This window comes from Salvia hispanica, chromosome 3 (genome assembly GCF_023119035.1).
Source record: "Salvia hispanica cultivar TCC Black 2014 chromosome 3, UniMelb_Shisp_WGS_1.0, whole genome shotgun sequence".
Taxonomy (NCBI): domain Eukaryota; kingdom Viridiplantae; phylum Streptophyta; class Magnoliopsida; order Lamiales; family Lamiaceae; genus Salvia; species Salvia hispanica.
In genome coordinates, this window is record NC_062967.1 from 16,509,958 (window position 1) to 16,533,858 (window position 23,901).

Consider the following 23,901-nt stretch of genomic DNA (forward strand, 5'->3'; position numbering starts at 1 on the left):
CAATTTCCGATTTTTCCCACGAACTAAAAAATTGGCGTAAATGTCACGAACTTTACCGGGTTGCTAGTATTTCCCATTTGACTCGACCCTGCATTTTCCGAATGAAAATTAGCGTACGTGGCAAGCCTAAAAGTTGACATGGAGATCGCCAAGAATTCATAAAACGGCGTTTTCTACAGCTAAAACGACGTACTTTTATGTATAGACCCACTGCAAGTGGTAAAAATTTCCCTGCAGAATGGATGGCGGCGCCGAAGATGTGACATCCCTAACCCGAAATATGCATATTTTTTACATATTATATTGCTGTTATATTTTATATTGTCCTTTGCATTATGAAAAATAAATGAATTATGTCGAAATAGCGTTATAATTAATTGCGTGAAATTAGTGTAGTTGCGAGCGTATAGGTTGTGTTAAAATGACAACACCTTTTAAAGTGACACTGTGACACCACGTATCCAGCAATATTATAAACGCTACACAGCAATAGTATAAACGCTAGACAACAATCTATAGATTGCTGTCTGGCGTATTTGATATTGTTGGCCGAGAAAAAATTATTGTCTAGCTATTGAATATTGTTGGCCGAGCAAATTTACCCTTGAGCATTTTTTATGATTGCCACCTAGTTGGGATCATCACTCTCTCATTTCGAACGACACAGACCAAATTCGGCCAACAACATAGAAAAGGAATCCAGCATGCGAACCACCACATATAGACATGCAAACTGAGTAGGAAATAAAATTAATATTGTATACATCTCTTTGCTAGATAAATAAACATTCAAATAATATTGCAGCAGTCTGTGACTGGCATTAATTAAAAAACAACAGAAATGTAGTGCATAAATTAAAAATGGTGACAGTCAAACTCAACTTGAATATAGTATCCACATATTACGAACATGCTCACTTTTGACTGCTCAGACTAAGAATATTGACTCGATCAACTATTAATCAGCAACTTCATGTATTTTATAGTACTCCTACTAGTTAGTTATAAGTTCAACTTTGAATGATTACCAACTGCTGAGTTCCTTTGCCCACCATTTCACCTTTCAAGGCCTCTCTCTCTCAGCCATGATCATGAGAACCTTTCCTAGGGTGATTCTTGCTCTGATCATCCTATGTTTCAGCAACAACAATTTTTTATCCCATGCAGCTGACACCCTTTCACCAAACCAAACTCTCTCCGGTGATCAAACCATCGTTTCCTCGGGTGGAAATTTCGAGCTCGGGTTTTTCTCTCCAGGTAAATCTTCCAAGTACTACATAGGAATATGGTACGGAAAAATCACTGAGAAAACTGTGATCTGGGTTGCCAATAGAGAAGCTCCCATTTCAGACAAGAACTCTGCCCAACTCAAGATTTCAGAAGGTAATCTGATGCTCATAAACGAATCCCAAATCGAGGTTTGGTCAACTGGTTTAAGCACCACAGATTCAAGAAGTTATGCATCTGCTGTGCTTCTTGATGATGGGAACTTAGTTTTAAGACAAGGGTTAGGTTCGAATTCTTCATCTCCAGCACAATATTTATGGGAAAGTTTTGATAACCCTTCTCATACATGGATGCCTGGTGGAAAAATAGGGTATAACAAGATTACTAAAAAGAAGCAAAGTCTTACATCATGGAAAAACTCAGAGGATCCTTCTCCTGGATTGTTCACCCACGAGCCGGATCTAAATCAGAGCCAATATGTACTTAGGAGGAATAACAGTGAGTATTGGGCTAGTGGAGCTTGGGATGGTTTGATTTTTAGTGGAATACCTGAAATGAGGACGGCTCGTAGGTCTGGATATGATTACACCTTCGTTAACAATGAGAACGAGAGCTATTACATGTACAAGATTCGTGATTCATCACTTCTCTCAAGGCAGATCCTGGATATCTCGGGGCAGTTGAAGCAGCTAATGTGGGTGGGAGCTGGCTGGAACGTGTACTGGTATCAGCCGAAACAGTGTGAAGTTCCTGCTTATTGTGGAGAGTTTGGTGTGTGCACTGAGCCCTCGTTTCCATTCTGTAGTTGTTTGGAGGGATTCAAGCATAGGTTTGAAGATGAATGGGAGTTGAATGATTTCTCTGCTGGTTGTGTGAGAGAGGATGCGTTGGAGTGTGGGGATGCTGATAGGAGAAAGGATGAGTATAAGATGAGTCCCGGCATGGGGTTACCTCAGTACTCTCGACTGTTGAGAGTCGAGAGCAGAGGCGAATGTGAATCAGCCTGCTCAATTGATTGCTCTTGCACGGCTTATGCATATGATGAAGGCGGATGTTCACTTTGGGATGGAGGGATATTGAATCTAAAATGGGTTGGTGAAGGAAATAGCAGTGGGAGGACCATCTACATTAGACTTTCTGCTTATTCCTCAGTGGTCCGAGGCCAAAAGAGTGATAAAGGTGTCATAATTGGTGCTGCAGTCGGTTGCTCTGTGGTGGCGTTGGTCATGTTAGCTGTTTTGACTGCAATGTGGGAGAGGCGCAGACGAAGTGTTGGGACAAATAAAGTGCTGGAGGGTTCTCTGGTGGCCTTTAAATACAAAGATTTGCAGAACGCAACTAAGAATTTCTCAGACAAGTTGGGTGGAGGGGGTTTCGGATCGGTTTATAGGGGAACTTTACCTAATTCAACGGTTGTGGCTGTGAAGAAACTTGAGAGCGTTAACCAAGGCGAGAAGCAGTTCAGGGCAGAAGTAGGCACCATTGGCACAATTCAACATGTGAATCTTGTTAGGCTTCTTGGATTATGTCGTGAAGGCGAGAAGCAGTTGTTAGTCTATGAGTACCTGCAAAATGGTTCCTTAGATTTGCATCTATTCAAAGCCGATGAGTCTAAGGTTTTGGAGTGGAGTACGAGGTATCAGATCGCGCTGGGAATAGCTAGAGGGCTATTGTACCTCCACGAGAAGTGCAGGGACTGCATCATTCACTGTGATATAAAGCCGGAGAACATTCTTCTTGATGCCGACTTCTGTCCCAAGGTGGGAGATTTCGGCTTGGCAAAGCTCATTGGTCGTGATTTTAGCCGGGTTCTGACAACAATGCGAGGAACTAGAGGTTACCTTGCACCTGAGTGGTTATCAGGAGTTGCCATCACAACTAAAGCAGATGTATACAGCTATGGGATGTTGCTATTTGAGCTTGTATCAGGAAAGCGAAACACAGAGTTTTCAGCTGATGATAATGCTACCTTCTTCCCTTCATTGGCTGCGAGTGTGACAGTAAACGGAGGTGACATACCTGGTCTTGTGGACCCTTCATTGAATGGAGATGCTGATGAAGAAGAGGTGTCGACAATATGCAAAGTCGCTTGCTGGTGTGTTCAGGATGATGAACTCATGAGACCTTCAATGAGTCGTGTCGTGCAGATTCTCGAGGGCATTGTGGCTGTGAGCCCGCCTTCGATTCCACAGGGTCTCAAAGTCCTATTAGCTGCAAGACCAGAACACATTGTCTTCTACACTGATTCCTCCATAACAGCAAATTAGTTCGTTAGATCAAATATTTCAATTTCTCAATGTTTTCATAGTACTTTTAATATGTAACTCAATAGATGTAAATAAACTGCATAACTAGATAAAGAGGTCATTTAGTTACACAGCTATATTTATTGTTCTTGCTAAACAGCTTAACATGATAATTGCATGATCCGATAATCGATTAACACGATAAGGCTCTTAACAAATCAAAAGAGCGAAAATCAGCAAATTCAATCGCAAGGAAAATCTGATCCCTAAACAGCGCGACTAAAGCAAATTCTAACTGAGATGTTACAAATCAAAGCAGTAAAAACAAAATACATGCAGCAAAATGTCGCTGAAACATCACAAACGAAAAGCAGTAAAAAATTACCAGAGAAATGCTGAGCATAAGCATCGATCGCCTTGAACACAAATTCGGAGACGAAGGAGAAGGCAGGGAGAGCGAATGCCAGATGCCGATTTCGACGATGCAGAGGAGAGAGACATCGAATCATGGCGCGAATATTTATTTATTCACTTAGAAAATTTTATTACTCCATTGTTATTGTATTTTTAAATGCAAAAAATTGTGGATTTTCATATTTCATAGTATTTGCGTAATTCGAGTATGGTTTTTACTTGTAATCATAGTAGTATTATGATACGATTATGGATTCGTAGATGACTATTTTAGAGAGGAAAAAAAATAGAGAATGAATAAATAGAAAGAGTAAATAAAAACTACTCCCTCCGTCTACGATTTAAAGAATTTTTTTGTCATTTTGGTTTGTCCCATTATGAGAGTCACATTTTATCATTTTGGTCCGTCCCACAATAAGAGTCTCATTTCACTTTTATCATATATGGTTAGTGTGCCCTATATTCCACCAACTTATTTCACTCACATTTATTTATAAAATTAATACTCCATCTGTCCCATTAGAATTGAAACGTTTTTTTTAGTTGTCTTATTAAAAATGAAACGTTTCTTAAAATGTAAACAACATTATCTCTACTTTTTCACCCCTCTTACTTTACTCTCTCTTCATTAACTTACAAAATAATACTGCATAAAATCCCATGCTGTAAATTAAATGTTTCATATTTAGTGGGACGGAGGGGGTATATATAAGTGGGACTTATAGTCCACTAACTTATTCAACCAACTTTTCTTTACAATTTTTTAAAAACAATGCTCACACCAAATCTGACTTCTATTTTGAAACGGAGGTAGTACTTTTTTATTTATTTTTTTAAATGACTATGGTGAGACACAAACTGATTTGATTATGGTGGGACCCACCTGGGGGAGTAGTATTCCACATTCTATGAACATTCTCACTTTTGAATGCTCATGCTAAGAGTATTGACTGGGGAGTATATTCCACATTCTACAAACTTTCTCACTTTTGAATGCTCATGGTAAGAATATTGACTTCATGTCTTCATCAATTATTAATCTGCAACTTCACGTATTTTATAGTCAAAGTTTGAACTCCTTTGCTCATCATTCAACCCTCCAAGTCCTCTCTCTAAATCTCTCTCTATCTCTCTCAGCCATGATCATGGGAACCTATACTAGCATGATTCTTGCTCTGATCATCCTATGTTTGAGCAACAACAAATTTTTGTCCCATGCAGCTGACACCCTTTCACCAAACCAAACTCTCTCCGGTGATCAAACCATCGTTTCCTCGGGTGGCAAATTCGAGCTCGGATTTTTCTCTCCAGGTAAATCTTCCAAGTACTACATAGGAATATGGTACAGAAATATCACTGAGAAAGAGAAAACTGTGATCTGGGTTGCAAATAGAGAAGCTCCCATTTCAGAAAAGCACTCCGCCCTACTCAAGTTTTCTAAAGGTAATCTGATGCTCGTAAACGAATCCCAAATTGATATTTGGACAACTGGTTTAAGCATCACGGATTCAAGAAGTTCTGCATCTGCTGTGCTTCTTGATGATGGGAACTTGGTTTTAAGAAAAGCATTCGGCTCCAATTCTTCATCTCCGGCACTATATTTATGGGAAAATTATAATAACCCTTCTCATACATGGATGCCTGGTGCAAGAATTGGGTATAACAAGATTACTAAAAAGAAACAAATTCTTACATCATGGAGAAACTCAGAGGATCCTGCTCCTGGATTGTTCACACTCGAGGCGGATCTAAATAAGAGCCAAAATGTTTTAAGGAGGAATAATAGTGAGCAGTATTGGGCTAGTGGAGCTTGGGATCGTGTGATTTTTAGTGGAGTGCCCGAAATGAGGGCGGCTCTTAAGTTTGGGTACAATTTCACCTACGTTGACAATGAGAATGAGAGTTATTACATGTACACGATTCGCGATCCAACAATTATCTCAAGGCAGATTCTGGATGTGACGGGACAAGTGAAGCAGCTAATGTGGATAGGAAATGACTGGAACGTGTACTGGTCTGCACCGAAGCAGTGTGAAGTTCCAGCTTATTGTGGGGAGTTTGGTGTGTGCACTGAGCCCTCATTTCCATTCTGTAATTGTTTGGAGGGATTCAAGCATAGGTTTGAATATGAATGGGAGTTGAATGATTTCTCTGCAGGTTGTGTGAGAGAGAATGCTTTGGAGTGCGGGGATGCTGATAGGAGAAAAGATGAGTTTATGATGAGTCCTGACATGGGGTTGCCTCAGTACTCTCGACTGTTGAGTGTCGAGAGCAGAGGCGAATGTGAATCCGCCTGCTCAAGTGATTGCTCTTGCACGGCTTATGCATATGACGAAGGCAGATGTTCGCTTTGGGATGGAGGCATATTGAATCTGCAATGGGTTGGTGAAGGAAATAGCAGTGGGAGGACTATCTACATTAGACTTTCTGCTTATTCCTCGGTATTCCGAGGCCAAAAGAGTGATAAGGGTGTCATAATTGGTGCCGCAGTGGGTTGTTCCATGGTTGCGTCGGTCATGTTTGCAGTTTTGGCTGCACTGTGGAAGAGGCGGAGACAAAGAGCTGGGACAAATAAAGTGGTGGAGGGTTCTTTGGTGGCCTTTAAATACAGAGATTTGCAGAATGCAACTACGAAGTTCTCAGATAAGTTGGGTGGAGGGGGTTTTGGATCGGTTTATAGAGGAGCTTTACCTAATTCGACCGTTGTGGCTGTGAAGAAACTCGAGAGCGCTAACCAAGGCGAAAAGCAGTTCAGGGCAGAAGTAGGCACCATTGGCACAATCCAACATGTGAATCTTGTTAGGCTTCTTGGATTATGTTGTGAAGGCGAGAAGCAGTTGTTAGTCTATGAGTACCTGCAAAATGGTTCCTTAGATTTGCATCTATTCAAAGCCGATGAGTCTAAGGTTTTGGGATGGAGTACGAGGTATCAGATCGCACTAGGAATAGCAAGAGGGCTATTGTACCTCCATGAGAAGTGCAGGGACTGCATCATTCACTGTGATATAAAGCCGGAGAACATTCTTCTTGATGCTGACTTCTGTCCCAAGGTGGGAGATTTCGGCTTGGCAAAGCTCATTGGTCGTGATTTTAGCCGGGTTCTGACAACAATGCGAGGAACTAGAGGTTACCTTGCACCTGAGTGGTTATCAGGAGTTGCCATCACAACTAAAGCAGATGTATACAGCTACGGGATGTTGCTATTTGAGCTTGTATCAGGAAGGCGAAACACACAGCTTTCAGCTGATAATAATGCTACCTTCTTCCCTTCATTGGCTGCAAGTGTGACGATAAACGGAAGTGACATATCTGGTCTTCTAGACCCTTCGCTGAATGGAGATGCTGATGAAGAAGAGGTGTCGAAAATATGCAAAGTCGCTTGCTGGTGCGTTCAGGATGATGAACACATGAGACCTTCAACGAGTCAGGTTGTGCAGATTCTTGAGGGAGTTGTGGCTGTGAGCACACCTCCGATTCCACAGGGTTTCAAAGTCCTATTAGCTGCAAAACCAGAACACATAGTCTTCTTCACTGATTCCTCAACAACAGCAAACTAGTTCTGTAGATAAAATAGTTCAATTTTTCAATGTTTTCATAGTACTTTCAGTATGTCAATAGTATGTCTGGAATAATATACTGCATAACTAGAATAAAGTGGTCATTTAGTTACAACTGGTTACACAGCTATATTTATTGTTCCTTCTAAACAGGTTAACTGGGTTAACTGGATATACACTGCCATGAGTTTCAATCATTCGGAGCAAGACTCCGTACTTGTAATTCTAGCTCCACGGCTCAACCTCCCCAACAAACTTACTCTACTTATGCGTATACCAAAAAACTTCATGTGATCATTCTTCCTTTTCCTTCCTGACACATGAGAAACATCATCTGCTATAGGTTTTATTTCAGCAACTTCAGCCCTCCTTAAATCTTCCTCGTAATCAAGTTTCTGCTGTACCCTCCAGAGAGCTTGCTCAGGTCCACAAAGGTGGCCAAAGTAGTAACGAGGGTTAATGCAACATGATCTTGAAGACACAATGCCTTTGATATTGACAGGCCGGAGAAGCTCAATGAATTCTTGTATCTCAGAATAGCATGAGTGATCAGAGTAATGGACTTCATAATATTTTGTAGTGTTTCCTGAATTTCCACCCAGCCCATGTATCTCAGAGCAACTTTCGGTATTTTTGCTGCACTCTTTTTCATTCACATGAGATGCAGAAGCACCAACCGTATTCCCATCTTTTGTGGCCACAGCCCATGGAATGCCAGATGGCATAATACCTATGGTTGGGCCACGGAATTCATTCAACTTGTTAAGCGTGTCAGTTTTAAAACTGTAACGAGGAATAGCACGGATTCTAGTAAGAGAGGTCTGGGTCGTGAAATTCTCGTGAAATCCAAGTAGATGCATAATTTGTAATCGTTCAGGCCATACCCAAATCTGTAGTGAGACAAAGTTTTGATGTTTCAGTTATAAACTTCGAAGTACTATAAATCTGTAACAGATACTTCATGTTCAAAGTTTTGCTGTTTCAGTTATAAACTTCGAAGTAATATAAACTGTAATTGATACCTTCATGTTCAGTGCTTGTGATATATAGAGCAGAAGGTCTTCCTTTCCCAATGAGTCTATCGCAATAACTACTTCATCGTTTGGATGAGACATGATAATATCAACAATCTGTAAATATTCGTCAAAAGTGTGGTTCAATCTTCTGAAACATAACGGTGATGTAAAGGTTGAAGCAATGCAGCATCATAACGGTGATGTAAAGGTTCAATCTTATGAATCAACCACAACTTATTAGGGCAGTCGATTCCTCATCTGATCTTCTTATATGAACAGAATAGCTAGTCTAAGACTATAGTAAGAGGGAGCATAAATTCTACTAAGTATATCCAGCTTAAGTCTACTACAGAAAACAAGAATTTTAAGTGTATCAGATGTTACAATATATACCTGCTTGGAAGCCACTTCACGAGAAGGAAACGAGTATTGTGGGTTGCAGTAAGTATTATCCAAATAGAGAGTATCGAGTGTCTGATCCTTGAGAGCATCAAGCAACACAGCCCTTCCATTTTCAGTGCCTAAACTATTTGATTCCCATCGAAAATCCCCAGTATGAAGCGTACAGCCAGATTCACCACGAAACAAGTACATAACTGAACCTATTTATTTAGAGTGAACAAAAATAGGTCAAAACCTCTAGCTCCTACGAGATATTTGCCGCAAAATTAAACAAGCATGAAACACAATAAGACTCAAAAGAGGTAAAATCAGCAAATTCAATCGCAAGGAAAATCTGATCCCCAAACAACGCAACTAAAGCAAATTCTAACTGAGACGTCACAAATCCAAGCAGTGAAAACAACAAAATTGCAGCAAAATCTCACTGAAACATCACAAACGGAAAGCAGTAAAAAATTACCAGGACAATGCTGAGCATCAATCGCCTTGAACAAAAATTCGACGATGGAGCGAGACGAAGGAGAAGTCAGGGAAAGCGAATGCCAGGTGCCGATTTCGACGATGCGGAGGAGAGAGACATCGAAACCCGGGAACTTGCAGGGGATAAGCTTGGCAGTGAGGCGGGAGCAGAAGAGGGGACCGCGCCGCCACGCGCCGGAGAGACCAGCGGTGTGGTCGGCGTGGAGGTGCGTCAGGAAGTAGGCCTGGCTTCCGGCCGCCCATCTGTCGACCGATATCATTCCGCTCTCCATCGAAGCGTTTTTTTGAGCTTCTGAAATCGTGGCGCGAATATTTATTTATTCATGTGAAAATTTAATTATTTTTATTATATTTTCAAATGCAAAATTGTGGATTTTCATTTTTTCAAATTTATATAATTCGAGTATAGTTTTAATCAAAGGATATGGGGAAAACGATATAGATTAACAGATAACGATTTTAGAGAGGAAAAAAAGAGAATGAATAAATTGAGCGAGACAGAGTAAATAAAAACACTGTTCAATCGTCAAACATAGAGTTCCGTTGATCTGTGTTCAATCAAACAGCCAAACCGATAGTTTTAAACAAAATCAAAAATCAAAGTCGCACAACAAATAACTGAGAGAGATCACACACTGCATCACACTCGAAGATGCATTATTCAAACGATATTTTTAAATTTTAAAGCACTCCAAGATTTCCCTCGCTCCGGCTCCGGGGAAAGGAGAAATCCGTCCTCAAGCTCGGGACCTTGCTGCTAAAGTCGAGCTGATGCCCCACGCCCGCTGTCTTCATCCCACTCGGAGGCAGGCGCATGTGGCGGCTCCTTGTTGGCTTCGGTGAGACCCCAGCTTGAACTTTCCGGCTATGGCTCGAAGTAGATGCTCCCTTCTGAGAAGCCATGCCCTTCCTCGCAGTCTTGGATTCCAGTCGGTGGCCACGGTCGATTTGGTGGGAGCTCAATCGGGCTGACCGGTCTGCTGCGTCCTTTGTTGTCCCGACTTTGATGGATTGTCTGTTGTAGTATGTGAGGTTGGGGAGAAGGCTCAGCACGTACTTTTTTAGCTGTTCGTCGCCTACGTTCTTCTGAGCTGGGTTCCCTTCCAGGCTGAGGGCATGCAGGGAGTTGTAATTAGCCGCGAGCTGGCCAAGACATTTGGTTGTGGAGATTTTGTTGAAACGCAGATCGAGAACGTTCAGTTTGAGGAGGCGGTGAAGACCTTCGACCTCACTGATCTTGTTGCCAGCTAAGTATAACTCCTTGATGGAGGAACAAGCTCCGAGGCCTTCAAACAAAATGAAGTTCGTTTAAGAACAAGCTGTATTGTACAAATAGAAGCAACCAGGAGAGAAATGACGGCAACTATGCGCCCAAGTAAAAAGGGGGTTTCTATTGTATTGAACAAGTAACTCCCACAATGCAAAATAGTTGCTCCAGTTTCATAACATTATTTTCACTGCTATCTTAACAAGATTTAATATAGCTGACAGAACTCTCAAAAGATATAATAATGCTACACATAACATCAGATCCTAGCACTATTCATGATACTCAATAAAGAGGAGACATACCATGCCCGATTCTTAAAATGCGATTATAGCTAAGATCAAGCACACGGAGTCGTGTAAGATCCCGCAATCCTTCAATGGTGGAGATACTGTTTTTTGAGAGGTTCAGAACATGGAGTCCTCGAGGAAGAGTACCAGCAGCTATCCTTGCTGAGAATATAAGGCCAGCCAACACAAGAAATCATTTAGCAAAGCATAGTATGAGTAAGGGGCATAAAGAAATGATGCATGACAGGAGTAGAGGAATAAATGACAGAGAACAAACCTATAGCATTTCCAGACAGATTAAGGGTTTTGAGGCTCCCAAAAGCACTGAGGAAGGGGATCACTTGTAACCCAAGGTTACTCAGCTGAGCTGATGTAGATGAGACGTTCATAGAAGAGATGTATCTTTTTGCTGCTTCCATTCCAGGGTTGACCTTGACTTCCACCTTTGAAGTGGTGGGATCCTCCAATAAGGGATTGGCTTTGGGTGTCTCTTGATCATAGCTTGGATCAGACTCATTAGATTCTTCTGGTGGGCCACAGTGCTGAACGTTGATGACCCAATTCTCAATTCGCTTTATCTGGAAGTCCTTAGCGGGTAATTTGTCCCAATTATCAAAAGAAGTGTCTCCTTCTGTATCTTTCTGCATGTTAGGTATTATCCAGTCCTTTGCTGAACCTTCATAATTATAATTCTCATCTGTTTCATCAGCAGGATTTTCACCTATATTGTCATCATCATTATGCGCTGCATCATGTCTTTCTTGATATGGCACTTGCCTTCCAACTCCATCCATCCCTTTCTTCCTATAATCTAGAGTACTCAAATCCTCAGCAGATCTAGGGCGCGCTATAAAGGATGGAGAGTAATGCTTGGGGGAACCCAACCTAGGTAAAGAACGTGATTTTACTATACCATGTCCAGTATGTGGTGTAACATCATCAGAACCATGCTCACCTGATACAGCAATATCATACTTCCCGTTACCTTCTTCTAGAAGTTGTTCTCCATCTCCAGTTGAATATATAGACATATGTTTAGCATCAGAACCAACTTGAACAGAATCAGATAGCAAAGGATCTGGATATTGATCTGAGAGGCTGGGTCCATTATTATCACTGCTTTCCGGCAACTCTGTCCTACTATGATCTCCAGATCCATCAAATGAAATTTTCTGCTCTGTTTCTTCCTCTGAGCCATCAGCAGCCAAGGTTTGCTCTTCCCAATTTAATCCATTTCCCACAGACTGGCACTTTCTAATTTGTGTGTTCTTATGAATGTTAGTATCACTTTCAGTACTGTCTTTGCCATTCATTTCCTCAGATCCACAGTCATGTTCGGTTGGAGAGTAGTCAGTCACATGATCAGCAAAATAATCGACTGTGTGTTTCTCCTCTTTCAGGCAAGGCTTATTTCCTGTATTTAGATCAGAAGAATTCCGTAAAGCCTGCTTTGGTGGTGAATCTTCCAGAGTTTTGTGCATTGCTTCACTAGATTGTGGAACCGTTTTCTATTCATGGAAAAGAACAGAAAAAATAAGATAAAAGTAGCATGTATGAAAAGATAAATAAAGTAACCCAATAATGACAAGATACTTATATGGACAATGCACCAACCTTATGTTTGGGAGACTGAGCTTGGAAGCATGAAAATCTGACCATCCTTCGGATATTGACAATTCATTCACATTTGATTTCTCTTATTGCAAAACTGAAGATAACTTGAAATTAAGTACACCTATTCTCCTAAAAACACTCAAGAACAACTACCGAGAACAAATCACACGCTGCAGCACTTTGACTTGATAAAGCCAACCTTAGCCATAATCAACTGATAAACCCTCAGAGATGCGGCACAATCTCCAAACATGGGATGATCTAGATCTCCTCAAAACACATACAAAAATCACACTCTCGTTATCACCCCACACCTGCTCAGAGGTGTGAGAACCCTTAGAAGTTGTTGAATCTGCCAGAATGAAATAGAAACTTTGGCAACAGCAAGTGCCCAGTTCTGATTATGCATATAAGAGACAGATGCCTGGTAGAGAAAAACCCATGTCAGTGCATGCATAATAATACCTTTTCAATAAATACTCTAGTTTTCATGAAGTTCGTATATAAACCTCTTCATATATAGTAGTGAGTTCCAAAGCCAGATTCAATTCAAATACTAGTACTATTATTTAGCCACATAAAAGTTCACCATATGTCCCCTTTCCTCTCCTCTCCGGAGATGATAAAACATACTTCCACAGAAAAAGGATAAAAAAACTAGAAAAACTTAGGAATAAGGGGTTTTGCAACATCAGAGTTGGATCCGTGTTTCACTCAATTCCAAACAATTACTAATTTCTGTATACAGACAAGAGAAATCATCATCAAATGCGAAAGCATAGCAGGGATTAATAGACACTTCAACATGTGGCAATTACAGCTGAGTTATAACTTAAGATTCATCATGAAATAGTTGTGTTACACAATTAAAATCTTATCAACGATAAATAAATTCCAATCAACTACACAAGAAGACAAAATCTCATCAATTTACTCATAATTTTCAACGAACAACAACCAATCAGAAAACATCCACAACAGAATCCCAAACTTCAGCGCAACTCATTTCCCGGATCAAAGGATCTAATTCTCCATCAACAGCTAACAAATTCAACCACAGATAACAGAATAGCTCAAAACATCATCCATTAACCCCTAGATAACGACAAAAAAAATCCCAAAACAATTCAAAAAATAAAATAATAAACAAGCTACGATCTGACCTCTTCTCAGCCAGATTGCCTGGAGATTACAGCTCCTGAAGCGATAATCCGCAACTAAAAACATAAATTAAAAAAAATCAAATAGGCAGATAATATGCAGCGATTATCTGTAATTTTGGGGGGGGGGGAAACGAGAAGGTCGGGTGAGATTTATAGTGAGTTATAGGGCGAAGGTATCGGGATTTGATGAGTAGATGGAATTCGCTGCAAATTAGGGTATTCTGTGAACAGAGGGAAATTTGATACGATAATAAAGAAAGAGATGAAACAGCAAATCTAATATCCCTCGGATCGGATTTTTGTTATGATTGATTTTAGCCTCACCTATTTTTGAGGTGCGGCAATTAATTTCATATTTTATTTTTTGTTTTTATATAGGTAGATTTTGTAATTTTATAAAATTCTCTCTTTTATTTTGAAATTTTACAAGGATATTATTTGGACAAAACTATAAAAGGTTTGAAATTATAAAAGTATTTTATTTGGTACTCATATTTTTGTTAATAGTATGTCAACACAATTATTATAACTTGATCTTGTATTTTTTAGCTAAAATTGGCTACTCCACGGATTAAGTATGTTTGGGATGAATATGCAATTAATGCTAAAAGTGGTCTTCTTCTTCTTGTATATTGCGTAAGGTTAAAGAACACTTTATACTTTATGAGTATAATTAAATCCAAAAAAGGCCAAAACGACCTAGCAATCCAATTATATTGGATTATACCAATCACCTTTGGAAATTCAGTTCAGATTTAGTGCATATAAGGCTCAATTCAATTCCAATCATGGAAAATTTTCATAATCAAGACATTTTGAGACGATAAAATCTTCTGGGCAATGAAAATTGCATAAACATTCATAGCAACGTTTAGGTTAATTTGGTTAAATAATGTGGATGCTAATTTAGAATGGAGTTTTGGATTAAAGAAAGTCTCCAATTTTTCAAATTTACCACGCAAATTAAAAAATATATAAATGAAAAATCTAAAAGTACTTACTGTAGTAATTTTTAAAAAAATAATAAATTACAAAATTAAAATCAATAAAGAGTAAATGTGTAAAAATTTACAGAACAAGGACAAGGACCAAAACTCATTAGCAAAAGTGTAGGAAACAAGAACAATTCATATGCTTATTAGATAGTACAAAAATAAAATAATTATTCTTTATTGTTAGACTATTAGTATTCGTTTTGATTGGGATGGTTAAACCAATACTTATCGTGCCATAATAAGCATATTAGTACAAAATTATGTGGACTTTATTAGCCGCATATATTATACGGCTCCAATCTACTCCTCAAGAATCAAGAAACATCATTTGTTAAATCGAAAGGTAGCATCAAGAATAATTTATTTCATTTTCTCAAAAAATAAAAAGGAAAGAAAGAATAATTAACTTCCACAATCCACCACCAACTTAAAGTTCCACTGGATATTTATTCCATGTGTTAGATGTATAGTTCATATTTAATTATTGCATGATTCATGCATACACATATTATAGAGTATTTATTTAATCTACACATTTATTGTATTGGGTATTTTTAATTGCCAAGCCTTTTTAGAGCAACACAATGCAGCCGTTGATTGAAGCGGTTGCATCGCACCGCGATAAATAAGAGGGCAGCCCAGCAAACTATCATGAATACGAAATGATGGCTGCTTCACGGAGCTCACAGCGGCCATGCGTGATTGTCATTTTTTTATATGCTCCCGTTCCATCTATAAATATCCATTTCTCAAATAAATTTGGCCATGTAACAATTGATGTTTTTATCATTAGTATTTTTTTAGTATTTAATTTTATAATTTTTTCAGTATTTAAATTATTATATTTTTATGGACATTTATTTTTCATTTCAATTAATATATTTTTAATTAAAATTTAATTATTTAAATGGCTAAAAATAAGACTAGAAATAGAGCTAGCTGAATTGCAAGTGTTTAAATTAAATTAATAAAAGCTGACGTAACAGCTGAAAATTGGAGTTGGAACTGAATTTTTGAGGCACATTGTAGATGCCCCAAACTTTTTGAACTTAGGCTGTGTTTGGTACCATGGAATTGGAGCCTTGGAATTGGAATTGGAGGCTCCAATTCCAATTCCACTGTTTGGTAGTACAAAAATAAGTGGATTTGGAATTGAACTCCAATTCCACCAACTCCAATTCCTCAATTCTAATTCCATATATTAAGAAAATAATTATAAAACCAATTCCATATGAAACCGGGTCAGAATTAGAAAAAAGCGCGGATCCTATTACGGGTCAAAAACTAAACGGGTCAAATATAAATGAAAAAATTGTCTTTGCGCGTTTCTTCTCCTCCTCCTCCTCTCTCCATCTCTCTTCGCGCCCCCAGCGGCTCTCTCTGTGCCCTAGCCGATTAATCTTTACGATCAATGGCTGCGAGTGTGCCCTAGCTGATTAATCTCTACAATCAATGGATAATCAGGTAACTCCGGCTATTTTCCCCTATAATTTCTTGTTATGGATAAAACGGTGGTGGTATTTTTGGTTTAGTTGTATGGCAATAGTTTTGTTCAATGTAATGGTGGGTGTTGCCTATTCATTAATTACACAAAATAAGGCAATGCAATGAATGATGTGATCACTTGGTTGATGAATGTGGTTGGGTGGAGTGAGATCCGATTTACCCCCAAATCAAAGAGATGAAAAACTCAAACCATGTGACAAATATGCTAATACACCCCAATATTGTTTTCTGGTTCTGATTCTCGAGGCAAGATTCAGATTCGATGCTAATCCCCTCTCACTCTCTCACTCTCTTTGTCTCTTGCTAATTAATTAATTAGAGGGATCAATAGTAGTAATTCTAACAATGGAGAGTGGATACAGTCTTTTTGTACTTATATCTTTTGTTTATTTATATTGTTGAACTATAGTTTGAACTGGGGCATATATCTTGAATTTGTCCAAATCCAACACCAATTCTATCTATTCTTCCTTGTATGGCTATTCATCTAAGATGCTTTTGTTGGATTGGAGCTTACTTGAAGAAGCATCCCCCTACCCTCCTTTTGTGTTTTTGAGTTAAAAATCCTACTTTTTTTTTTTACCAAGTCCTACACTTCAAATTCCAACTTGCATATAAAGTTTGAAGCTTTGAATTCTGCAAAAAGATACTACTATTTTCTTTGCTGTTGGATGCATGAAGGTCTTGAATAAATAAGAGTTTTATTAAAAGTAACAAAAATGGCATGGTGTATCAGATCTCATATAGCTGTGATATTGAACTAAAGCTCCATTATTTTTATGCTGTCTGTATCTATACATCTCTATAGTTGCATAGTTATTTTCTTAACTTGAATGATCACATTTAAGATAGTGGAAGCTGCTGGATTCCATCTATGTAAGTTTGTTACAAAGCTTGAGTTTGATCTCTTGTCATCAATTTTTGGCTTTGGTTAAATTTATTGGTGTCTTGATTTTCTGCCAAAGAAGTTTTGGTTTTTGTTGATGTTTAACATTCTGTTATTGGATGAGGTTGATGCTGAGATTCAAACTAGAGTTGCTCAAGGTGATGTTTACAACGAGAAAGAGGCGCAACCATATGTGTTGGGTGGTTATCGTAATGAGATAGAAGAGACTCAACACTCATATGGAATTACAATTGTTCAAGTTACAAATGAGTGGACTAGATTTAGGGATAATCTAGCTTATACTATTTACTATTTACTTATTTATTGACATTTGTATAATATTTTCTTTTATGATTTGTGTATCAATTCGATGTTGTTTCAGGACTACATATGACGTGATATAATTTGTACATAACTATATTCATGTTTAATTATCTTGTATTTGAATTATAATGGATTATGTATACTCCATATAAAACTATTTTATTATGTTATTATAATTATATATTAGGTTTGTTTTTATGATATAACTAGAGTTAATAAAAAAATTAAATATTAGAGGAGAAAAAAATAAACATGTAAGATTTATTAAAAAATGATTATTTAAAAAAATTAGTTATTTTAAAAATTTTAAATTTTGATTTGAATTCCAATTCAATTCCAAATCCAATATTTTGAATGTCAACCAAAGGATTTGGAATTATAATGCAATTTCATACCAATTCTTTGATTATACCAAACAAAGGATTTGGAATTGAATTATAATTCAATTCCTTCCGATTCCATTCCATAGAATTTCAATTCCAATCCAATTCCAATTCCGTGTACCAAACGGACTCTTATACTTTTCACGTTTAGCCAAATTCAGATTCGCAATTAATGTCACTGTCTTGACCCTTGATTAGTTGTGAATTGTGATTATGTTCTCTTTTAACTTTTAAACTTTTATCTCTCTCGGTAACAAAACATATTATAGACTTGTGGTCAGAATTCTAAGCTAATGAACATTAATAAGTTTGTAAAGACTAAAGGATAATTTAATTTACTACTACCACTACTCATTAAAATCTTGCTCATGGAATGCACACATGCTTTAATATTTTATTTTAAAATTATAATATTAAAATATTAATTTCTTTTTCTATAAAATATTAGAATGTGTGTAACAACATCTTGCTATGCATTCCACCACAATAGGGGATCCAAATCCCATTCACACCTTTCATGAACACGTTGGCATTTAGTCAATGTCGTTATCGTAACAAGTTAGTTTTTCGGTTCTATATCAGTATGACCATCAAATTTACAAATATGCTAGATTCAAATTGGATATATTTTTCTTTTCTCTTTGAATTTAAAGAGACGAGAGTACTATATAATTTGTAGTAATAATTGTTCACGAGATACTATAATAAAATTTAATAATAAAATAAAGAAAATTAATATTTAAATCATGAATGATTAACCTATGATCAGGTTTATGATTTTTAAACTCTATATTGTTATCTAAATTTATTATAGTTTGAAATTGTCTCAAATAAGTCCAAATCGTGATGTCTGAATCACGATTTGTAAGTTGCCAACCCAAACCAATTTCAATGCTGCAGTGAGTTGTAACTTAGTCATGAGTCAAAGCTATGAACCCTAACTAAAGCCTAAAAACTCAAAAATCAATGATGCACTTTAAGAAAATAAGTCCTAAAAAGTGATTAAAATGATGAAAATGACGTCCTTTCAAGTATATCAACGACAGAAAATTTGGCTCCCACCACATTGTCTGTTTCAAAAAAAAAAAAAAAGTTTCATGTAACAATCGCAATTCGCAAACTATGATTTAATTTACAGGATTTCATAAATTGAACAAATATCAACCAAAAAAATTATGACAAATAAAAAAAATGTTCATATCCATGACTAATTGTGTTGAGGTCAATATTTTGGTCTATAATTCTAAATACAATTAAAATTTCAATGAAGCTTAGACCTGACTCAGCCCATATGGAAAATATAGGCCCAACAGAAAAAGGAGCAAACCCAAAATAAGAACATCAAATTTCAGCTACGGTTCCTTTTTCCGGCTACCGAGAAATCCAGAAAATATGGCGTTTCGATCGCTGAGAAGAACGGTGTTGAGAGCTCTGAGGCCTCTACAATCGTCGTCTTATTCAGCCGCAGCAACGGAAACTTCATCGCTGTTTTCACTCTCTAACTACTCAGCTGAATCTTCAACTTCTGCCAATTATTCGCGCCCAAATTTCTCGTGCATTAGCATCTCCTGCCGCCGTCTCTCCTCTCTCACCAAAGAGGAACCTCACGGACCTAACGCGGTTGACTATTGGTGAGAGTGAAAATTCTTAATTAGTTGTTTATTGCGAAAAAGTTTGATTACGGCGATTTTTTTAACTTGCTTATGTTCTCCTTTTAATTGATTGGAAATGAATCAATAATTGCTTTAATTGGTATTTTGATGTCACAGTTTAGGTGAAAACGTTTGTTATTGTAAATTTATTTGTTTAGTTATAGGGATTGGGGAAATGACTGAGAGTATATTTTGGTACTAAACTGAGGGTTCTGGATTGTGCATTGGTATTTTTCTGCAGCTCGTTGTTGACGGAAGAAGAGTATCACAAGCTGGCTAATTCCACCATCCATGATTTGCTTGAGAAGCTCGAGGTATATATATTCCAAAATTTGGATTGAATGTTACTGCGAATTTTACTGGTAAAATGAGAACGGAAATGATAGGATTAGGGTTACCTTAGTGCTGGAAACAACTTAAAACTGGCATTTTCAAATGTTGATTAAAACATAAATGATCAATACTATTTGAAAATGACTAGTCTGCTCATTGATGAAGTGCAGTAGCAAGTGTATGTTCTGTCACTGTTGATTTCACTATACGAGTTTATTGTGTGTTTTGATGGTTTCATTGGCTGTTATAGGAATATGGTGACTCTGTGGACATTGATGGATTTGACGTTGACTATGGGGTGAGACGGATGAATTTGTGGGGAGATGTTTATATCTTTGTTACGTTTATTTCTGTCGGTTTATGATGCTACTGCGTTTGTTTTTCAGAACGAGGTCCTCACTTTGAAGCTTGGGGATTTCGGGACTTATGTCATAAACAAGCAAACGCCAAATAGACAGATATGGATGTCGTCTCCAGTGAGGTATTGATGTTTCTGACTTAATCAGAGATAGAACCTACTGGTTTAAGAATGCTGTCTTGATGTGCTTTGGCTTATAATTTTTGTTTTGGATCTTGAGAATGCCACATTTTGGGGTGTGATTTTAACCATCTGTCATGTATGTGCTGAAAACTAAACACCATATAATTTAAAGAATTAACCAAGTTTTTTGAGTAAGTTAATCACAGTGAACATCAAGTTTGATTTGGGTGGTGTCCTTGGACTCGGGCAGTAACATATGTAATATACCCATTTTCTTTTAAGAATACCAACTTTTATAAAAAAGGTTCATATTGGTTCTTTATTTTATTTAGTACAGTATTTGTTAAATGGGTAATTGAACTTGAAATGGTCATGATTGTCTGCCACTAGGCAAAATAACATGGGGAAACAGCTGCATTGAAAAATAAAAAAACTGAAGGAGATGAAAAATGTACTCCATCAACTTTTGAGGAACTTATGTAAAACAATTAGCTATATTATTTTTAAATTTAAAAGGCCAATGCTTTTGGTGGGAAGAGGGGGCAGGATCATCCATCCATGCTTGCAATTTTCTTTGGTTGAATTTTTTCATGGTAAATGCTTTCAGGAAATCGTATTACATTGCAATTAAGTTGAATAGATAGTAGATTGGTATTATAATAGTAGTAGTTTGCATGACTACAGGAGATAATGTTATTTCCTGTCGAGATGCTTGCTCAATACTTTAAATTTCTTTTGTCATGTGTGTTGCACTAAGTTTTCTTCACTTCTCTAGTTTAATTATTGCTGTCTCAATTGCTTATGCAGTGGCCCATCTCGTTTTGACTGGGATCAGAAAGCTGAAGCTTGGATTTATAAGCGAACGAAGCAAAACCTTTTTAAAGTTCTGGAAACCGAGTTAGAAAAGCTGTGCAAGAACCCTATCAGCCTTTCTTGAGCATACTAAAACAATGAGATCCTCTACATGAAACTTTTTCTTCAATGAACCCATTAACTACTCCCATCCAACCCTTATCCTCCCTTCTTCTTATCTCTATCTCCTCACACCGTTTCGCATTACATATGGTGGCCCCACATCCTCATAGCAGTTGCAATCTAGTATGTCGTACGACAAGTAATATATGTTGGCTAATTCACGAACGTGGTGATAATACGCTGTGTTAGAAATTTTCAGTTCTATGTGTGGAGTATTGGCTAACGAGCCAACGCCGATCCCCTGCCCGATAATGTGTGGCAGGTTTGATGCCCAGAAAAGATCTTTACAACATATTCTGGTCCAGCCATTTCTTATCATTACTATGAAATAAAAATTGATACTGTCACGATTTTGATCTCTTGATTTAGTTAAAATTGCTGCTGCTATTGAGTTTTAACTGAAATACTAGTACTATATAACACGCTCCAGCATTAGTTAAATATTTGTGTCATCAATTTTCCATCCATGATTCAATGTATTATTTAAATAATGCAGCTCATTTTAAACTAGTAGTAGTACAATATTATAAATACAAAAAGGTTTCGTACTGCAATTTTATACTCCCTTCTTTACTTTGGTTTTCGTAATTATATATACGTTGAAACTTATAGTAATACATTTACTACGTTCAATTTATAATCTTAAAATATATGATAAAATCATGAACATATACTCTTTAATATATGACGAATAAGACGTAACTAGCGTCTAGCTGTTAAATAAAAGAAAATATTTATTCTCCATATATGATCGTGTAGTGTAATCTATAGATATTTGGTATAGTTCTAATATACTCCGAATTCTTTAATATTGTGAGCTGATTTTAGTTTTTTATAAGATAAAGTTGATAATGACTTTAACATCAGTTCTCGTTGATGATGCTGATGTAACTTATATGAAATGAGTTCTTAAGTCACTGTATAAAATAAAATCATACACGATTTTAGAAAAATGTTATTGATGATGGTAACCCAACTCTCACCAAATTTTCTTATTACGAAAAACATTTATAAACATCTCCAGTATTTTGTTAACGTAAGTACTTTTTAACACATTTTTTTTATTCTAATCTCATAAGTAAATTATTATTTGGAACACATCAGACATTGTTTTTTTTAGTATGTAAATTTGACAATCTCAATAATAATTTTTATATTTATGAATATAAAGTAATTAAAATATTAAGATGGACTTTTGGAAAGTTTTCATGAATAGTGTACGAGTTGTCTATGTAAAAAATAAAAAAATAGAGCAAATTAAAAATATCTTAAGAGTTGTTGAGAGGTCTTGAATTTTAGCCCACACAACATAACCATAGCAGCCACATCAATTCACCTAAAACAATTTTCAACCACAAAACAGTGGCCCATATTTCATTTTTTAATCTTTCACTCCAATAATATTGTTCATATTTATTGCCATTGATGAAAGTAAGTACTACAAAATTGTACAGGTAATATTTATTGAGTATTGAGATTATAAGTAAGGTGGGGGCACCAAGAATTTGAGACCACACCTTTTTCTCATAGTACAAAATTTCCATTTCAAAGTACCATAGTTTTATTTTGAATCTACAATGTTAATATGTTATACTTATATATTTATTGCAGTATTCATACGTAAAATAATGTGTGATTGTAGTTGGGGAGCACGGAGTTGGCTTGAATCCAAATGCTTGTCATTTTTTGTATGGAGTGTATTATGTATAGTAAAATTTTAAATGATTAATACATTCACAAACTATACAATATCCATTTTAAATAAAAAGAAAAGAGAACATTCTGATCCGTAGATTAGTACTCCACTTTCTACCCAATAAGTTTCCAATTATAGAACCTCCTAAATGAAAAAAAAAATAATAAAAAAAATCAGTAACTGACTTTGTAAGATTACTTCCTTGATCACGAATTACAATGTATACTAAATCACTTAACAAGGAACGGAATAAGAGAATGAAGGAGTATTATGGTCTATGCATATTGATTTAGTTTAGTCAAACTACTATTTGTGCAAGGATATTAAAGCTTCAAATACTCCCTAGTCTGGTCTCTCGACATCATAATTACTTATTGGTTTATTTATAATAGGAAAATATTGAAACGATGTAACGCCAATCAAATCATCATAATTTATTTGAGCCAAAAGAATGTGTGGTGTATGTAAAGAAGCAATAAAGTAAATTTTTAATCGAAGTCCAATTAGGTCCCATATCCATAATCCCATCAATTTAATTAACTAAAATCTATTATTAAAATTAGCAATGCATAAAAGAAAGACAAATTAAAGAACCACTATACATAAAATCCCCTAAAAATTTGACAAGTCTAATCTAATTGGATCTATGTATATTAAAATAATGGAGATATTTTCGAATAGAATATATAAACTAGAGATGTAGCATGAGCGATTAATGGTCATAATTAAGTCGTACAATACACATCTTAATAAAAAAAATTATAAGCCGACATTTAAGTCATACAGCTAGACATAAGATCAACTCAATCCCAAAACAATAATATAAAATAAAAAAGTCGATTCTTCAACAGTTGCAGAAAAAGTTTAAGCCACTAGAAGTAATCGCCGGCCATAATTTGGTGATTAAATTAATTTAAAGTTGAGATATAGCTTTCGTTAGTCAAATTAGCTAATAGCAATCTAGATATTTTTCAAGGAAAATATTTAAAAATGA

The 23,901-nt window shown here is 36.7% G+C and overlaps 5 protein-coding genes and 1 long non-coding RNA gene across 6 annotated transcripts; 4 read left to right on the forward strand and 2 right to left on the reverse strand.

Annotated features, from left to right (window-relative positions):
• The first annotated feature begins 1,044 nt into the window (after window positions 1–1,044).
• On the forward strand, window positions 1,045–3,585 carry LOC125216081 (G-type lectin S-receptor-like serine/threonine-protein kinase At2g19130). Its single transcript, XM_048117700.1, has one exon. It carries the CDS (start codon window positions 1,086–1,088, stop codon window positions 3,492–3,494), a length of 2,409 nt encoding a protein of 802 aa, XP_047973657.1. The 5' UTR covers window positions 1,045–1,085; the 3' UTR covers window positions 3,495–3,585.
• A 1,114-nt stretch (window positions 3,586–4,699) lies between these two features.
• Window positions 4,700–7,502, forward strand: LOC125212328 (G-type lectin S-receptor-like serine/threonine-protein kinase At2g19130). The gene is made up of 2 exons (XM_048112458.1): window positions 4,700–5,948; window positions 6,045–7,502. The coding sequence occupies exons 1-2, from the start codon at window positions 4,907–4,909 to the stop codon at window positions 7,442–7,444; spliced, it is 2,442 nt and encodes an 813-aa protein (XP_047968415.1). The 5' UTR covers window positions 4,700–4,906; the 3' UTR covers window positions 7,445–7,502.
• Window positions 7,495–9,651, reverse strand: LOC125212329 (5' exonuclease Apollo-like). Its single transcript, XM_048112459.1, has 4 exons — window positions 9,323–9,651; window positions 8,854–9,062; window positions 8,467–8,574; window positions 7,495–8,334 (listed from the first exon to the last, which is right to left on the reverse strand). Exons 1-4 carry the CDS (start codon window positions 9,612–9,614, stop codon window positions 7,639–7,641), a joined length of 1,305 nt encoding a protein of 434 aa, XP_047968416.1. The 5' UTR covers window positions 9,615–9,651; the 3' UTR covers window positions 7,495–7,638.
• Window positions 9,652–9,845: 194 nt separating this feature from the next.
• On the reverse strand, window positions 9,846–13,963 carry LOC125213402. The gene is made up of 5 exons (XM_048113920.1): window positions 13,677–13,963; window positions 12,514–12,937; window positions 11,177–12,407; window positions 10,915–11,061; window positions 9,846–10,628 (listed from the first exon to the last, which is right to left on the reverse strand). Exons 2-5 carry the CDS (start codon window positions 12,556–12,558, stop codon window positions 10,024–10,026), a joined length of 2,028 nt encoding a protein of 675 aa, XP_047969877.1. The 5' UTR covers window positions 12,559–12,937; window positions 13,677–13,963; the 3' UTR covers window positions 9,846–10,023.
• Window positions 13,964–15,863: 1,900 nt separating this feature from the next.
• LOC125209117 lies at window positions 15,864–17,439 on the forward strand. The gene is made up of 2 exons (XR_007174312.1): window positions 15,864–16,135; window positions 17,188–17,439. It is a non-coding gene; the product is annotated as an uncharacterized LOC125209117 (long non-coding RNA).
• A 1,611-nt stretch (window positions 17,440–19,050) lies between these two features.
• LOC125212301 (frataxin, mitochondrial) lies at window positions 19,051–21,558 on the forward strand. Its single transcript, XM_048112427.1, has 5 exons — window positions 19,051–19,401; window positions 19,664–19,736; window positions 20,006–20,053; window positions 20,142–20,236; window positions 21,044–21,558. The coding sequence occupies exons 1-5, from the start codon at window positions 19,163–19,165 to the stop codon at window positions 21,171–21,173; spliced, it is 585 nt and encodes a 194-aa protein (XP_047968384.1). The 5' UTR covers window positions 19,051–19,162; the 3' UTR covers window positions 21,174–21,558.
• Window positions 21,559–23,901: the final 2,343 nt, after the last annotated feature.